The following is a 15694-nucleotide window of genomic DNA, read 5'->3' on the forward strand; positions in this document are numbered from 1 at the left end:
ATAATATTGTGAAACTAAACAATTCATCCTCTCACACTTCTCCCTCTCAAGTAAATCCTCTCCTTCTCATTCCAGTTTCAAGGCCAGCTTGTCTGATTCCAAGCCTGCAGTGAGCTGGGTTTGGCTAGACCCTGTCACAGATGCAACTGATGAGCACAATACTCATGACAAGATGGAGAGTTAACATTACTGTGTACCAGAAAGTGAGCCATCTCTGGTTCACCATCTGAGTCTAGCCTGAGATGCACTGTGAGATACAGAATGAGGCTGGTGAGGGGAAGGCAAACCTGCATGAGAATGTCCTTAGATTCCAGTAACTGATATAATGAAACGTGCTGGGGCTGATTTTCAAACCCTGAAGAACACTAGGCCATGTGCAAAAATGCAGGTGAAATTTCTTGCCTAATTTGAATGTACAGTTGTAAAGACTATGCATGCAAACTAAGGCACATGTCATCTCAAGTGGCCATTCAGATATCTGGGATATCAGTAGACAATTTGTGTTTCCTCAATTCGTAGTTTGTAACTGGAGGGAGATTTCACACCATCTCATCTGTCCTGGCTGTATCAAGAGTCTTTGTTTCACAGTTGTCCCCATACAGAGCTCAGTGACATGTTTGGCAAAAGCGTGGTCCCAGGAAGACACTTGATCTGTCGAATGCAAGAAGTAGAGAGTGCACCATCATTCACCATTCCTTCTGATTGTCAGCTTCCATCGGGGTGGAAAATGTGGGGGGCTCGCTTCAGGTCCTGTTTTCACATTTGCTGTGATCTTGTGCATGGCCTCAGCAAGGTGACAGCTTGAAACCCAGACCCAGAATTACTTGTCTGTGCAGCATCCCACACTGCAACACTGCCCGTATTGCATTGGCTTCATTTGATCTGTAACTGTCCACAAGAGAAGTCAAAGGGGACTTAGGAAGCTTTTTGTAGGGCCATTTGAAGGTAAACTGTAGTTTAAGATGACAGCATGTTCTGTCAGTCACTCTTTCACACTTCCTGGGAAAATACTGCAACACAGGATTGAGTTTGCACCGCATTTGCATTGGTTATGTCGTAACAGAGGCTGGGCATTTCCTACAGGGTGCTCATTGCACTGAATTAAGGCGAAGTTTGAAAGTTGAGTACCAGAAAGGATGAGGCCCTTGGCAGGGATGTGCTCTTTTTCACATGTAAGTCTTCCAAAGTATCGTATCTCAATAACACATTGTACAGTGATAGCAGTAATCATAATATTTTGTTCATGTAAGTGGTGTCAAAAACCAACAATTGCAGGCTGAGAGCAGGTTCATTTTCATGCACCTTCTTCCAAAACACAATCCTAGAAGCATTTCCCTTTTGTGGTTACCGTCTGCAAAGATAGTACAGTTTTCTGCTCCTGTTTTAACTTGAAAACTAAGACAATGTTTTCTGCATATTTATTTCTGATTGTTTGAACTGACGTTTCAGGCTAGGAGAAATACCTTTATTCCTTGAACAGTTCAAATATCAAATCAATTCTTCACAGCTAACCTGATGATAAGATTTCTTTTGAGTACCCACAAAACACTAATAATGAGATATTGCTGGTGGTTTATCATAATCGTCCATTCTCCAGCATCTTGGAAATCTGGCATGTTTTTATTTTATATTCATTTCATTTTTTTAGAACCTCAATCAGAAGAAAACTAATTGCTTCTAGTATGTCTGATTAGAAAAGCTACTCAGCTCATGAAAGAAAAAAAATCTTAATTTTTTTCTCCATGTTAAAGTAGTTTTAGCTAACCTGAACAATTATCATTCTGTGTAGATCAAAAATTTTAAAAAAAGGAATTGTTTCATAAAATTTTTTGGGCTGGAAATTTCTCCCCTGCACTTAAAAAAGTGTTTTGATACTGTGCTTTTACTGAAGGACAATGGATTGTAAAATATACATTTAGTGTTACTGAAAACAGTAGTAGTATTATCTTGAAAACAGCTACCTTCTATAGTTAATAAAGACTTACTAGGTTCTAACACCTATTATAGACTGACTTTTAATTATCATTATTATTATTATTATCATTATTATTCCCCTTTACTTGCATTAATGGTAGAAAGTAACATGTTTTATAGTACCGGTCAGTCCCTGGTGGTTTTAGACCTTTTTGGTCCAGAAGTGGTTTTTGCATGTTCTTCAATTCACATGATAGTTCAACAGCAGCTGACATTGAGATTGAGGGAGGAATACACAAAATTAATGAATGACCTCTTCTAAAATCCATGGCATATGTTCAATGTGCACCTCAGAAGATCCTTGAGTAGACAGTTATTTACATAATTACAATGGTAAAGTATTGCTGCAGTGGAAAATTGATCCATCAAAGTCATATGAATGCCCTTGAAACACAAAACTGGTCTGTTTGTGGCCTTTCCTTTCATCCTCCTACTGGCTGGAATGGCAAACAACACTGAGATGCTACTGAAGTACTGCAAGAAGCAACACTAAAAAAATCCATCTTCAACATATCTCTTTCATTGACACTCAGGCTGATTCCTCTGCCCATTTCTGGGAGTCGCTTTCTACAAATCCTCCTCCTCCTCCTCACGTCCTTTACGTTGCAATAAAGTGGTTTTCTCTGTGGAGCAGAAGTCTGTAGACCACAGGGGCAGCTCCCCTGTGTGCAGAGCTGGCAGGTGTCCGTGGGGTTACAGGAAACTGTCCTCCACCAGGTCCGAGGAGTCGATCCCAATGTCGTCCATCATGTCAATGTCCTCAATGGTCTCGTCCTCTCTCTTGATGAAGGTAGAGCTACTGGAGCCAGTTTCAATGGCACTTTCTTCAGATGTCTGTGAACTGGAAGAGACAAATATCTCAGAGATAAGGTACATGGTGACTGTGGGGAGGTAAATGCTCCAGTCTCTAGCAGCACTGAATGCTTTCGGACCCACAGTGCAATCCTAAGTGACTGTGACCACCAGTCTCTTAGCACATGACATATCTTGTATATCAAAAGTAGAGAACCACCTTGGAATTCAAAGGAGCATGCTGTTCTTATGTTCCTCCAAGCACTCTCAGCCAGACACTTGAAGAAATAGTTTTATGACACTAATGTGACAATACGTCACTTAGGTAAATCTACAGAGGTCAGGTGAAAATAAGATAGCAATAACAGACAGCAAGATAAGAAAAACAGAGAGAGATAAAATGTCTTAATGTTGGTGTTACTTTTAGGGACTTCTTTCCCCTCTCGCTTGAATAAAGCACAAAAATATACCAAAAAAAAAAAAAAAAAAGACATTTCTAGGTTCCTGAATCTATATGCTATGAGTTTAGTGCTGAATTAAACTGGCACCATTCACAACTAGGGTCACGCAGGGTTGTAGTGGCATTGGTCATGCAAATTGACAAGAGAGAAGTAAAAAGTTCTGGACACCCTGCTTTCATAGAAGACTACACCGTTGAAGATATTATCAACAACTTCTCTCAAATTTTGGAATTTGTCTCATACAAGCAAATCAATCCTTTGAGATCTCACATGAAGCTCCAAGGAGGCAAGATGTGTTTCAAAATGTGCCCACGGATCCACCAGACAGGCTATTAAAGGAGTCCCAAAACCCCACAGAAGCACCCTACCAGCAGTCGCCCTACCCTGGCAACCACAAAACAGACAAAATTAATTTTTTCCCATTGAAAACACTTTGGCCAGTCATACTATCCTATTTACATGTGACTCCCCCAGTAAGTAGCTTCAACAGAGCTAAGGAAATCATTTGCAGAGTATGATTCTGGAAATGGACATTGCCAAGCCTGACCCCAAATGGTGACTATGGGCTAAGGGATTTATAAACTGCACCTACCTGTGTCTGTTTCTTTTGCCAAGCTCATCTTCAGAGACAGGGTCGATGTCAGGCAGGGGAATGATGTATCCACTGTCAGCACTCAGCCTCTGCTCATCAAATCCACTCTCCCTGTCCTTTAGCTTGTCCTCGTTCTTGTAGGTTACACCAATGTAAGCATTGTCACAGTCCCCTCTCATGCGTGTGACAGCTGGGTGATCGCTTTTCAGGAAGTCCAGATGAATCTTCTCATAGCTCTGAAAATATTAATTTCAACCCTCTCGTTAGATGCTATTCACTAAAGGCTGCCTTTCTTCAGATGGGCCTAGCAAATATTCTGCCCTATGAGCCAGCAACACTGAATAGAGAAGTCCAGAATCTTCAATTGCTTTGAAGGGAGAAGTGACACACAGTTTTAGATGATGGAGGAGCAAAGCTCTGTGGCAGGACAAAGTAGACAAACAGATGTGAAAGATGGATAGGGAAGAGGAAGTTAAGGTAGCTGGGAAAAATGAAACACTGAATGATGGGGCAGGCACAACTTGTCCAGAGCTATCAGAAATAAGAGGGGAAAACTTGCTGGTGTCAGGGTCCAAAGAAGGAGACAGGGAGATTATGCACATGGGCCACAAAGTCCCTTTTACAGAATTATTTCACAGCCTACAAAATCCCATGAAAATATATAGAACTAGTTCTCCGGTAGAAAAATTGAGTTGTTAGGATTTAGACATGAAGAGTTCTGCTTCCCAGTTAATACTGCAGAACTGCTTCTCTCAGCAAGCTCGAAGGAAGAAAGTGAACATGCAATGTCCCCGTGCTAATCACAGAATTCACACAGGTTAGAACATGCCAGTTCAGTGCTCATGGCTCTCATGGCTGGACATAGCTTATGATTCCCTCGGAAGCAGGATACAGAAAACACAGAGAAAATTACAAAGAGCAAACCTTTTTGTATTCTCCAGGCAACAAGCTCTCCACAATTTCACTCAAGTGGTAGAAAGAAGGTCTTTTCTCCGGTTCGCTGTTCCAGCACTTCACCATAATCTCATACCTGCAGAGAAGAAGGAAACCAGTTTAACTAGCTGTTAAACTAGCCACATAACTGATCAAAGAGAAACTAAAGCTAAAATTCTCTGGAGGCTGGGCAGGTGTAGAAAAGCTACATGCACACATACACTTCATTGGTAGCATGATCAGGTTTGGCCATTCGGTATCCACTCTTGATCTTATTGTAGAAAGTAGAATCGACCATCATGCCAGGATATGGTGTGCCACCTGCAGATAAAAGAGAAGGAGAAGTACTACTCTGTACTTGACTATGCATGCAGAGCTCCCAAATACTGCTTTCCTGTTCATGTCATGAAGTGTTAACACAATAATTTAACATGACATTAGAATGATTCTTTTGTAGCCAGTGTTTCATATCAGAGCTATTGTCTTGATGACATTAAGCCCTAACATGAAACACTGGCTAGGAAAGATTGAAGTAGGTACTAGTTAAAAAAAAAAAATCTCTACAGTGTTTATAAAATGTTTTGGGGACAGAGATTGGATGATACCTGGATGAGGTCATCAGCCTTCATTCGGCATGGCTGAGGTCATGGCTCTGCCCTGCCACTGCCTTTCTGTGAGAACTTAGCCCAGATACTGGCTCTGTCTGGCATTATTGCCTTTGGAACCTGTAGGACAGCTGAGAGTGACCTGAGTAACACATCTCATCCTGACTGCAAGGTCAAAGCCTTGGTGTGAGTCCCCTCCACAGCCCACTCATCCCAGAGGGGCAGCTGGCTTTAGACAACAGCTAACATGTCATGTGTGTGGGTTGTCAAAAACTGTGGACTTGTCCCAAGCTGACACAATTAGCTGGTAATTTGGGGCTGCAGCACAGAGACATCACTGCATGCATGCTCAGTTGCTGTGGATGTGTAAAATGGCAATTTGAGCTGAAGTCAGCATAGTAGCAAGATGTTAAAATTTACCTTCTTAACAAACACTGCTGAGGATATGTTTTGCTTTCCAAAAACTAGCAACTTTCTCGGATGGAGGAGGCATACTATGTAATATTGCTTCAGAAACCTCTGCCCTTTCAAAAGCAGGATGTTTCACCCAAAACTGAGCTTCAGGACCTTCTTTAGAGAGTGCAGTACTCTACTTTAGAGTAGAGCAGTGAAGTGCAGTGCTTCAGTTCCTGAGCTGTCCAATGCCTCCCAGGGATTTTGGGGAATGGCTATTTACAGCATCCCATGATGCCCAGAGATTACAGGAATCAATACCATAAACAGTGGGGCAACTGTTGTTTTCTGAGAAGCAGTTATGTGACAACTGATTCTAGCAAATAACATTAAGCTTGGGGTTGGATACCACACAGGCCTGAGTAATCCTGCTGGCAGTCAGTGTGGGCAGTGCACACTTGCTGGAGCAGGCCATCCACTCATCCAGGAGGCTAATTAATGAGGCTGAGGAGAGAGCCAGGCTGTTCCCAGCTGGGAACTGTACATTGTCTGTAACTGCTGTGTACTGTCATAACCACTTTACGCTGCCATAAACCAACTGTGTGAACAGTGTTGACCTGGAAATGAGAAATCAGTGTCCCAGAAGATTGACATTTATTTTCATTCTGTAATGGGACTAAGACAGGCTCTTTTGAAATGTATGAAGAGACTGTTCCAAAGCAGCTGCTGAGCTGGGCTGCAGCCCCAGGCATCCCATTGCAGGGGAGAAACATGTTGCTTCTCATATGAGACATAAAATCGATCCTGTTGTGGCACACCAATACTTTTCCACTCAAGATTTCCACACGGTTCATTTAGTTTTACAGAAAAAAAGTATATTACGAAAAACAAACAAACCAAAAACAAAATCCTCAAACAAGTGAACAAAAAGATCCATACCAGAACTAAACAGAACTTTGGGTGAGTATTTCACTTCACACCTAACACTAGAATCTAAAATCCCATACAGGAGAACAACTAACAGTGGATTTCACACATATATTTTTATATGCAGAATTTTAAATATTTCATGTAGAACAGTTTGAATTGAAAAAAACTTAATCACTACACATAGGAAAATATTCATAGTACATACCAAGAGAAAATATTTCCCACAGCAGAATGCCATAAGACCAGACATCACTCAATGTTGTGTACAGGTTGTCAAAAATACTTTCAGGTGCCATCCATTTTACGGGGAGGAAAGTCTGTAATAAAAAGAAAGAAAGCCCAAACACACAGATTAGTCATTAAATAAATGCTTACCACTGCAATTGTTGTTTGATGGCCAGGAATAACATCCCTCTGTAAGAAAAGTTGTGTTAACCTTGCTAGTGTTTATTTTAAATTCAATTTAATAGAGAGGATTAGAAGCAGTGCTACTTGTTGCTCCCCACACAAACTAGTTAAACCATAACTCTATTCATTTCATTACTAGCAAATGACCAGGTAGCAAATCATTGAGGGCATGATGCAAAATCTGGCACTGCTGAACTAGGTCTGGTATGTTTGACAGTTTCTTAATAATTTATCCAGTTGCAAAACCTGCCATTTAAAACTATCATACTGTGAAGTACTAAATGTATACTTTTTTGGCTTTAAAACAGAGCTAGAAAAGTTACAGGAATTAATGATCTGAAGATAAATTGTTCTGAGGAGCATTCATCCCAATGGTCAATTACTGTAACCAACACTAAATGGCAAGAACATGCAATAGCATTTAAAACTGATAATTTTTATTTCAGTTGAAGCAGAGCTCCAGAGATTAAATACATACACTGCCCTTGGAGACATAGTTGGAATCATGCATGATGTCTCTAGCCAGCCCAAAGTCACAGATCTTCACAATTTTTCCTTGAGCCAGGAGGACATTACGGGCAGCCAAGTCACGGTGCACACACTGTGTGGAGAAAAATGAAGTCGTTCAAGAACATGCTTTTTCCAGCTTTTTCCAGACTGCCACTGCCCTTACAAAAGGGCTGACTTTCTGAGTACAGTCCTAACAGGACTGAACAAACACCTGCTAGCAGGGGCAGGAAGGCACCAGGCCTCAGGACCAGCGAGGTCTCACACAGATGCATTTTAGGGGCTGGGAGGCAAAAGTGAGGTCACCCTTCCCTGTTCTACCCATCATGTACTAATGATCTGCCTGTGCTTCTGTGCTGGTTTGTGACTGCATGGAGCCTTCACCCAGACCCTGCTTTGGTCCTCCACCATCCCTTTTACCCTGACTCCAGCAATGTCACAGGATGCAGCAGGGGAAGACGAGTGACTGCTGCTTTGATTTTTTCCCACCATGGTGATCTCTGTTTCCAGGTAAGTGAAAAAGCTGTCTATATCTCCAAAAGAATATTGTATTGTGTCATATGCTCAAAATCTAAAATTAAAACCATAGCTGTAGAAGATGTTTTTTACACCTTATTCCATTTTGCTTACTTTTTTATTTACTTACATTTTTAGAAGCCAAGAATTCCATTCCCCGTGCAACCTGGTAGGTGAAACTCAGCAAATCCAGTAGGCTGAGGCCCTCTGAAGTATCATCTGAAAGAAGGTTTTTGACTTCTGATTCTATTGAAAAAAGAGGAAAAATGTGGTTTTGCTGTGGAGTGTGAAAGTAGCATCCATCTTCCCCTACCCATTATTATTCTGAGCTGATGATTTTAGCAGAGTACCATGACCAAAACAGTCATTTCATAGTAACTATTATCACTTTTAATGTCTGCATCAGTCACTGATACACACTGCATTTTTAAAAACAGCCAGTATTAAATAATGGGTTTGAGTTTTGTCCAGTCTATATTTTTTCCCCCTGGGAACAGTAGGGAACAGTAAAGTAAAAAAAGGAGTGTTACTGGCCATTACTGGACTGTCACACAGGTTGTTTACTCAGTGTGTGGTACAAAAATATTTCTTTAGAGGTGATGCCTTCATTAGGGTTTTGTGCATGCATGTACATTCTTATCCCATTTACTTTCGTTGAACACTGTTGTTTCCCAGGAAGTATTCACTGGGAGTAATCCAATACCAGCAAAAAGGGTCAGCAATTCTAGGGCAATAATTCTTATTTCTTGTATGAAAAATGCCAGAAAAACACCAGTCAAAATTCAGTGATTCATTTTCTCTGACTGTCCCAGAGCATGAGTACATAAGTCTGCCATGTAAGTCTGGGACTGGGTATGGTTCAGTTTCTGAGGCCTGGAGGCAGAAGTGATGGTGTCTGTTTTTAAACAAAAGCATATTTGGTTTCTGAGAACAGTGACAGGGAATAAGATGCATTCATTATCTTCATTACCTAATCCAGGAAAATATTTGGGAGTGTTCTGCATTTGGTAAGTGTCAGTTAATGTGAAATACAAGTGGAAACAGTACAACATAAACTACTGTTATTATTGGTCATTGCTATTGCTGGAAATCCTTCAGACTACAAGACTGATGAAAACACTGCCCACTGCAGAACACAACCACAGAAACAAACACACAATTGGACCCCTTCTGCTCCAGCAGCATGCACTCCTAACCCCAGAGCAGAATGGAAGAACACAAGCTTTGAGCTTACAGCTTATGCTCACACTCTTGCTGAACAGAGCTAAACAGTTTGTGGGCATTTAGAGGACAAAAAATATGAAACATGTTCATTCAGGGGTCATTTGTATTAATGATATATGCAGAAGGGACAGTTCTACATTACCTGACATGGATTTCTTCTTATATGAAGCAGGCCGATCATACACAGATCTCTGAATATCAGAGTATTTAGAGCCTTCCTTCCTTTCCAACATTGGCACATACTGAGTGGTATCAGCTTGTTTCATGTCCATGTATTCTCCAGTGTTTTCAAATGATAGTATCACATAACTGGAATTGGAAAAAAAAGACAAGTGTATCAGCTAGTGACTTCCCTGTCACAGCATGTGCATATCAAACCCTTCACTTAAGGTGTACCATTGTATTGATGTGAAATTCGACAGCTGGAAATTCCCCAAGCATGGAAACAAGGGCAGGCAGACACACTTTATTTTTATTTTTGAAGTTTTTGGTGTGTAGAGCCAAAAGGATGAATTGATTTTTTTTTAATTTTTTTTATTTTTTTATTTTTTTTTTAAAGAAGAAGAAGAAACACTGGTCTGTGATTTATTATTAAAAATCTTTGGGATGTCAGGATATCTGTGGAGAAACCACAGGGGTCCTCAGACTGCAGGCGTGTCTACAGGCAGGAAACACAAATCTAGAACACATGTTGGGGAGATTGAATAATGCTGAAACCTTCCCAGGCTTATGAAACCTGACAAATAAAGTCTAACAAGAAAAATTAGGAAAGAGTTTAAACCAATGAATCAGAGTAATGCAATAAGGATAAAAAATTACTTAGGTCCTTAAATTGTAGGTCATATATTTATTTTTTTCTTTTTTTTTTTTTCCCACCTTCTTGTGCTTTCATCAGCAGGGTTCATCCCAAAGATATCCAAATCTTTTTTAGGCTTTTCTGGGTGTCGGTTCAGGAAATTGTCCCTATTCTTATGCAGGTAGTTCACCAAATCACCATAAAAACAGTATTCAGTAATGATGTAAATAGGACCTGTTAAAATAAAGCAAAATTATGCATTGGTGACTGAGTCTTAGAAAAACAGAAACAAATACAAAAAGACTCCAAAAGTAGTAGATAACAGAGTTATAAGTTAATGCATTTCTATCTGTTAAGTTATGGCTGCAATTATTACCAAATATCAAGAAGTTTTCTGAAAGCCTGTATTTGTTTATATTTATTTATTTTATTATTGTAGATATTTATTTATTTATTGGTAAATCCTTTACTGAAACCTGTGTTGATGCCTGGAAATAGAACACAAACTTTTCCAAACAACGTTAGAATGGTAACATAAAAGCCTTCAGGCACACAATATGGCAAAAAACCCTGTGCTCAGAATTAAATTTGTACAGTTTTATAAAATAGGGCAATTAGATATCTAGCCAATATTGTCCAACTAGAGGAGCAGTTGGTTAGCTAACCTCTGCCCTGGGTTCTGCCCCACTGGAGCTCTACCCCAAATCTTCTACCCTACCTTTATTGTGTATATAATTACATGGTGCAAAATAAAAGGGCCTCAGTAAACTAAAAGGCGAGACTAGATAAAATTTAGGGAACACATCAATAAATATTTGTCCACTGTGGGAAAGAAAGCTGGAAAAGTACTAGAAGTTATACCTAGGCATTTAACAGTCTACAAAGCTACAAATACATGAAGGTAACAAAAAAACCTAAAACTCCTTAGGCATCAGTGTGCTTGTTAAATACTGAATGACGACTCCACAGCAAACCTTTATTTTGTCAGCCAAACCCACCTGATTTTGTACAAGCTCCAAGCAGATTCACAATATTCAGGTGGGGACCAAGATGTGTCATTATCTTCAGTTCAGACATGAGTGCCTGCTTTTCGCTGGATCTGGCTGTAGCTGTAGGAAAAACACATTAGCCACTCAGTGGGAGCAGTCACCTTTTTCATATTAACAAAAAATTTCTCCTTGCTTGGTATGTGTCTTTCTTAAGGCTTGGAGAGGAGCCACAAATGATTAATAAGGGACTCGCTTGATGTGGCTCAGTAACTGACCCAGTTTATTTGTCCCTCTCCAGGGGTGTAGTGAATTGCACACATGGCACAGAAGCACTCTACAAACTCCTCATTCAATACAAGTAAGCTCACCATGGTTTCTACAGAATCACTGCATCAGATTCTCAGTTCTCATGAACCAGGAAATCTTCAGTGAACTGAAGATTCTTATACAAGACCTGCCTTTTCCCCTTTGTTGTACAGCTCTCTTTGTTCACAGGCATTCATGGTTATTTTATCTTTCTCAATATTTGTTGAGTTATTGTAGCTGTTCAGCTAAACCTGAACTTTGGATGTTTTCAAAAGCCTGGGTACCTCCAGGCTTGAAATGCCATAAAGCAATCTAACATACCATTTTAAAATCCTGTCATTTCACCATTCATTTTCAACTCTAGATACAAAGAATGAATTTATAACCAGCAATGTTTGAATAACCCTGTGGGAACCTGCCCTGCTTCGCTTGGGAAATGGAACCATGACAACTTACGTTTCAGCATTTTCACAGCTACTTTCATCACTGGTTGAGAGCGACTCAATCCATATGCAGTCCCTTCAACTACTTTTCCAAATGCTCCCGAACCAAGGATCCGACCTGAACACGAGGGAGAGCGTTATTTATTTCAGAAAGTAACAGCAATTCAGCTCCTTTCCTGTCTCCATTCCTCTACAAGTTGATTTTTGTGTGGAAAGGGCACATTCCCTTAGCCAGACTACTGGTATTGTTGCTATTATTGTTGTTTTTAAGCAGAAAAAGCAGATAGGAAATGCTATCATTAAGTACAATTCTTAAAAGTATGCAAGCAAACAGCAAGAGCACACCTACACCTGGAAGCTCAGCTCATTCAAATTCATCCCTTTCTGTGCTCTGCCATCTTCACTTTATCCTCTCACATCATGGATTGTCCTAGGCTTAAGCTGACCTATTTGCCTCAGTCAGCACCTGATTAAAATACAATCATGTTCCTGACTTACAAATCTGAATCGGGTCCCTCAGCTGTAGTTTCAGTCTATTATTTAATGCTGGATACATCCAGCATTAAATGGACTAAAGCATATTGAAGCACATTCAGAAACAGGCAGCACCATTTCAGATCTGCGAGAAGCTGAAATACATGTTGATCACATATGAGGGAAACTTCTCTGAAGTTTAATGTACAAGTGTGTTTCATCTGCTGGAATAAATTCTATTGCAAATTTCCAAGTGCTGTAATGAAACAGCTAATGTTTACAGACCCTTTACTCTTCCCACAAATCAATTTAGACAAAAAATTGGGATTGATATATCCCGTCTTCTAATATGGATCCAGTCTCCAGAAGAATTTTAGATTAAGTTAAGATTTTAGAAAATATGACCTGCACAAACATACTCCAAAATACTGTATTTCATAGCTTCTGCATTGTAAACCAAGTTCATCAAGGGAACACTTTGTGAAAGAACCTGTATATGAGGTCCAGATGCTGGAATATAAGCACATGCCTGACAAGCTGTCACTTTGATTTTATGTTACTTTTTAACTTTGAGCACAGAAAGAACAAGTAGTGAGTTTTACTAGGGAGATATACAGCATTTTGTCTTTGACGTTCGTTTGCAGTTTGAACTTGTCACCTTTTACACTTCTGAAGGTGTTATCTGGCATGCAATGCCATATGTTTCTGTTATCCTTCAGCTACTGCCTCCACTTTTATTGTGCACATGCTTTTGAAAGAAAATTTCCAGCCAAACAATATCTGCATCATTAACAAGCACATGAAATGGTTAAAGAATGCTTAGCTGAGTTAACACTGGTGAACCTCTCCAAGATTATGACAGCATAGTTTGTCATGCCCCCAGAAGCTATGTAATTTCTTTTCAAGATTCCCATGCTCCAAAGGTTATCCTTCCCAATCAGGATGTGAGAAAGCTTCACACTAAATTTCAGACTAATTCAAACAACCTGAGTTTGAAATTTGGCCCCTGAAACTTTTCAGACTGAAGGTCTGGGAGCCATATGGCAGGATGCAACCCTTCAGAATGTGATGGCATTTGCTGATGCTCCTTGATCTTCTTGTCTTCACAAGCCAATTCCTCCTCAAAACCATATTGTCAGCTGAGCACGAGGCACACATCTCCCTCTCCATCACCTCTGCTGGGCTGGGGTGCATGTGGAGACAGTGAGAGCACTTCCAGAATGGCAGGGAGCCATCACTGCTATTTCCCCTTTTCAACCCTCTCTGCAGATGTAGCCCAAGCCCCACGTCTTTTGCATTTGAAATTTGGAGCCAGGTGGGAGCTAACTGCCCAAGAAGAACTGGAAGCATCTGTAATGCCATCATATCCTTGATGAGTGCTTCATAGAAGCTCAAAATTATAGTGTGAGTTTACTTTTTAGTATAAAGGCACTGCTAGGATCTGAATATAAATATGATATATATGCACTGAAGGAGCAGTGTTGCTTCACCACCACAGAGGGACTGTGCAGACACAGCAGCTGCTCAAGACTCCTCAAACTAGTGGAGGAACAGCAGCTAATTCAGCCTCTGTAGCCATCCACAGAGCTTATCTGCTGTGCCTGCCAGAGAAGCGCTGCTTTTCTGCTCAGAGGACACAAGGGTCAAGTGTGTGGATTTGTTCCAGATGCAACCATCTCAGCTGGATGCTTCTTTTGCTAAAATTGGCCTGGGATAATCAACCCACCCCAAATGAAACCGTAAGTCTCTTGGTCTATTAAAAGCCAAATAAGTGTCAAGGTTTATAACCTACACCCAGTTTCTAGATTCATGAAATAAGGTACCATATCTCTGACTATTGTGTGACTTGAATCTTAACTTGTCGTTTTCAACAGGGCACAGGTCAAATTCTGTGTCAGACCAGCATTTCATCTTATTAAGGTCACCAGGACAAGTAAGTGGCTTGTTGGGAAGTGCTGAGAGCAATTCTGCTGTCTCTGTACAGCCACCCTGGTATCCTGAGCAGCAGCACTCAGACTCAATGCCTCAAAAGGCACTGCTCTATCAGCTGCATGAGGAGGTCCAGGTCCTACTGGGACCTCTCTTATCTCCAGCAGAGCCAGGAGAAGACAGTGGTGTTCAAACAGCCCATGGCATTACTGTGTTGTTCCTTCTGATACACATCTCCTGGACCTACACTGGTTTGCGAGCCCATTAAACAGCAGTGCACTGCATATACTCCAGTGGATCAGTGATTGCAAAGGGAAATTCGCAGTGTAACCCAAATTTATCAATTGAAGCTCCATCCAGCTAATGTTCAGAGTTGGCATTTAATGCAGCACTACACTCCAGATACTACTGGCCAGAAAAAACAAATAAATGCCAGCTGGCTTACACAGCTAGGATGGGAAATACTCATCTGGGGGAGCCAAAATGGGTTTGTAACCTGCTTCAGAGCCTCCCTGAACTAAGGGTGGAATTGCTTTGCTGTCATCTCCCACTTAGATAAGAGAAAATCCGCGCAAACCAAAATTTGTCAGCCCCAGAAGCAAAAGAGGGTCCCCCCCTCACCAGCAAGCATTTAATACGACAAAAGTGCTGGCGGGTAAGTGTGTCAAGTAGAGCAGTTGTGCAATCCAGATTGCCAAAAAGACACGGAGCACTGGGTTTTAAAGTTACTGACTATTCTGAAAACACTTGTAAACAAGAAGGTGTTGAAGCAGGCTGGTGCTCATGAGTCAGAGGGAGACAAACTCACAGTGCTGGTCTTTAACAAGTCAGACCTGACAAATCCTATTTAGGCATATAATTAAAGTCTGGGTTGTAATAAAGTAATTCCATAAAACATTCGCCCGCCTCTAGTCTTCAATTAACAACATGAATTTAATTAAACTATATTGTTCCTGAACCAGAAATTTTTCTCTTGCTTCTTTCAAGAATTAACTCTTTCTCTGTGATGGTGAAGAACTACACCAGGGGAGTATTTTTCTTGAAATATATCAAACAAAAGACACATTTTGTCTTCTTCTCCTGTGTTCTGCAATACAATTTGGTCCACAGATATCTCCAAGAGAGAAGCCCTGTATGTTTAAAGCACTATCTGGATAGAACATTAAAATTTTCTATAGTCATTATACTTTCAATTGACATAAATGAGAGATTGAGCCAGCCTTGAGGAAATAATTATGACTGAATTCTGTATGAATTCCAGTGAAGAATAGCAAAGCAAGAAAGCAGAAGGGGAAGGAAGAAGAAAGAAGGACAGTAGTCACAATAATATGCAGTTACTCAGCACTGATATGTGCATGGCATGGATAAATAATTTTTTAAAAACCTTTTATAAATCTACATAACTAGTTGCAGATTTTCTTG

General features: G+C 40.4%; 1 protein-coding gene across 1 annotated transcript in view; it reads right to left on the bottom strand.

Moving 5' to 3' along the window:
• Positions 1 to 1644: 1644 nt before the first annotated feature.
• Positions 1645 to 15694, bottom strand: part of PDGFRA (platelet derived growth factor receptor alpha) — a 32101-nt gene continuing 18051 nt past the window's right edge. Inside the window, exons 13-23 of the mRNA XM_066316989.1 lie at positions 11883 to 11987; positions 11130 to 11240; positions 10212 to 10365; positions 9478 to 9644; positions 8242 to 8357; positions 7567 to 7689; positions 6886 to 6997; positions 4974 to 5073; positions 4744 to 4849; positions 3820 to 4055; positions 1645 to 2815 (exon numbers count right to left, since the gene is read on the bottom strand). Coding sequence (XP_066173086.1) covers positions 2668 to 2815; positions 3820 to 4055; positions 4744 to 4849; positions 4974 to 5073; positions 6886 to 6997; positions 7567 to 7689; positions 8242 to 8357; positions 9478 to 9644; positions 10212 to 10365; positions 11130 to 11240; positions 11883 to 11987 — 1478 coding nt within the window. The 3' untranslated portion in view covers positions 1645 to 2667. The remainder of the gene's footprint in view (positions 2816 to 3819; positions 4056 to 4743; positions 4850 to 4973; positions 5074 to 6885; positions 6998 to 7566; positions 7690 to 8241; positions 8358 to 9477; positions 9645 to 10211; positions 10366 to 11129; positions 11241 to 11882; positions 11988 to 15694) is intronic.

Source organism: Sylvia atricapilla, chromosome 4 (genome assembly GCF_009819655.1).
Source record: "Sylvia atricapilla isolate bSylAtr1 chromosome 4, bSylAtr1.pri, whole genome shotgun sequence".
Lineage (NCBI taxonomy): Eukaryota > Metazoa > Chordata > Aves > Passeriformes > Sylviidae > Sylvia > Sylvia atricapilla.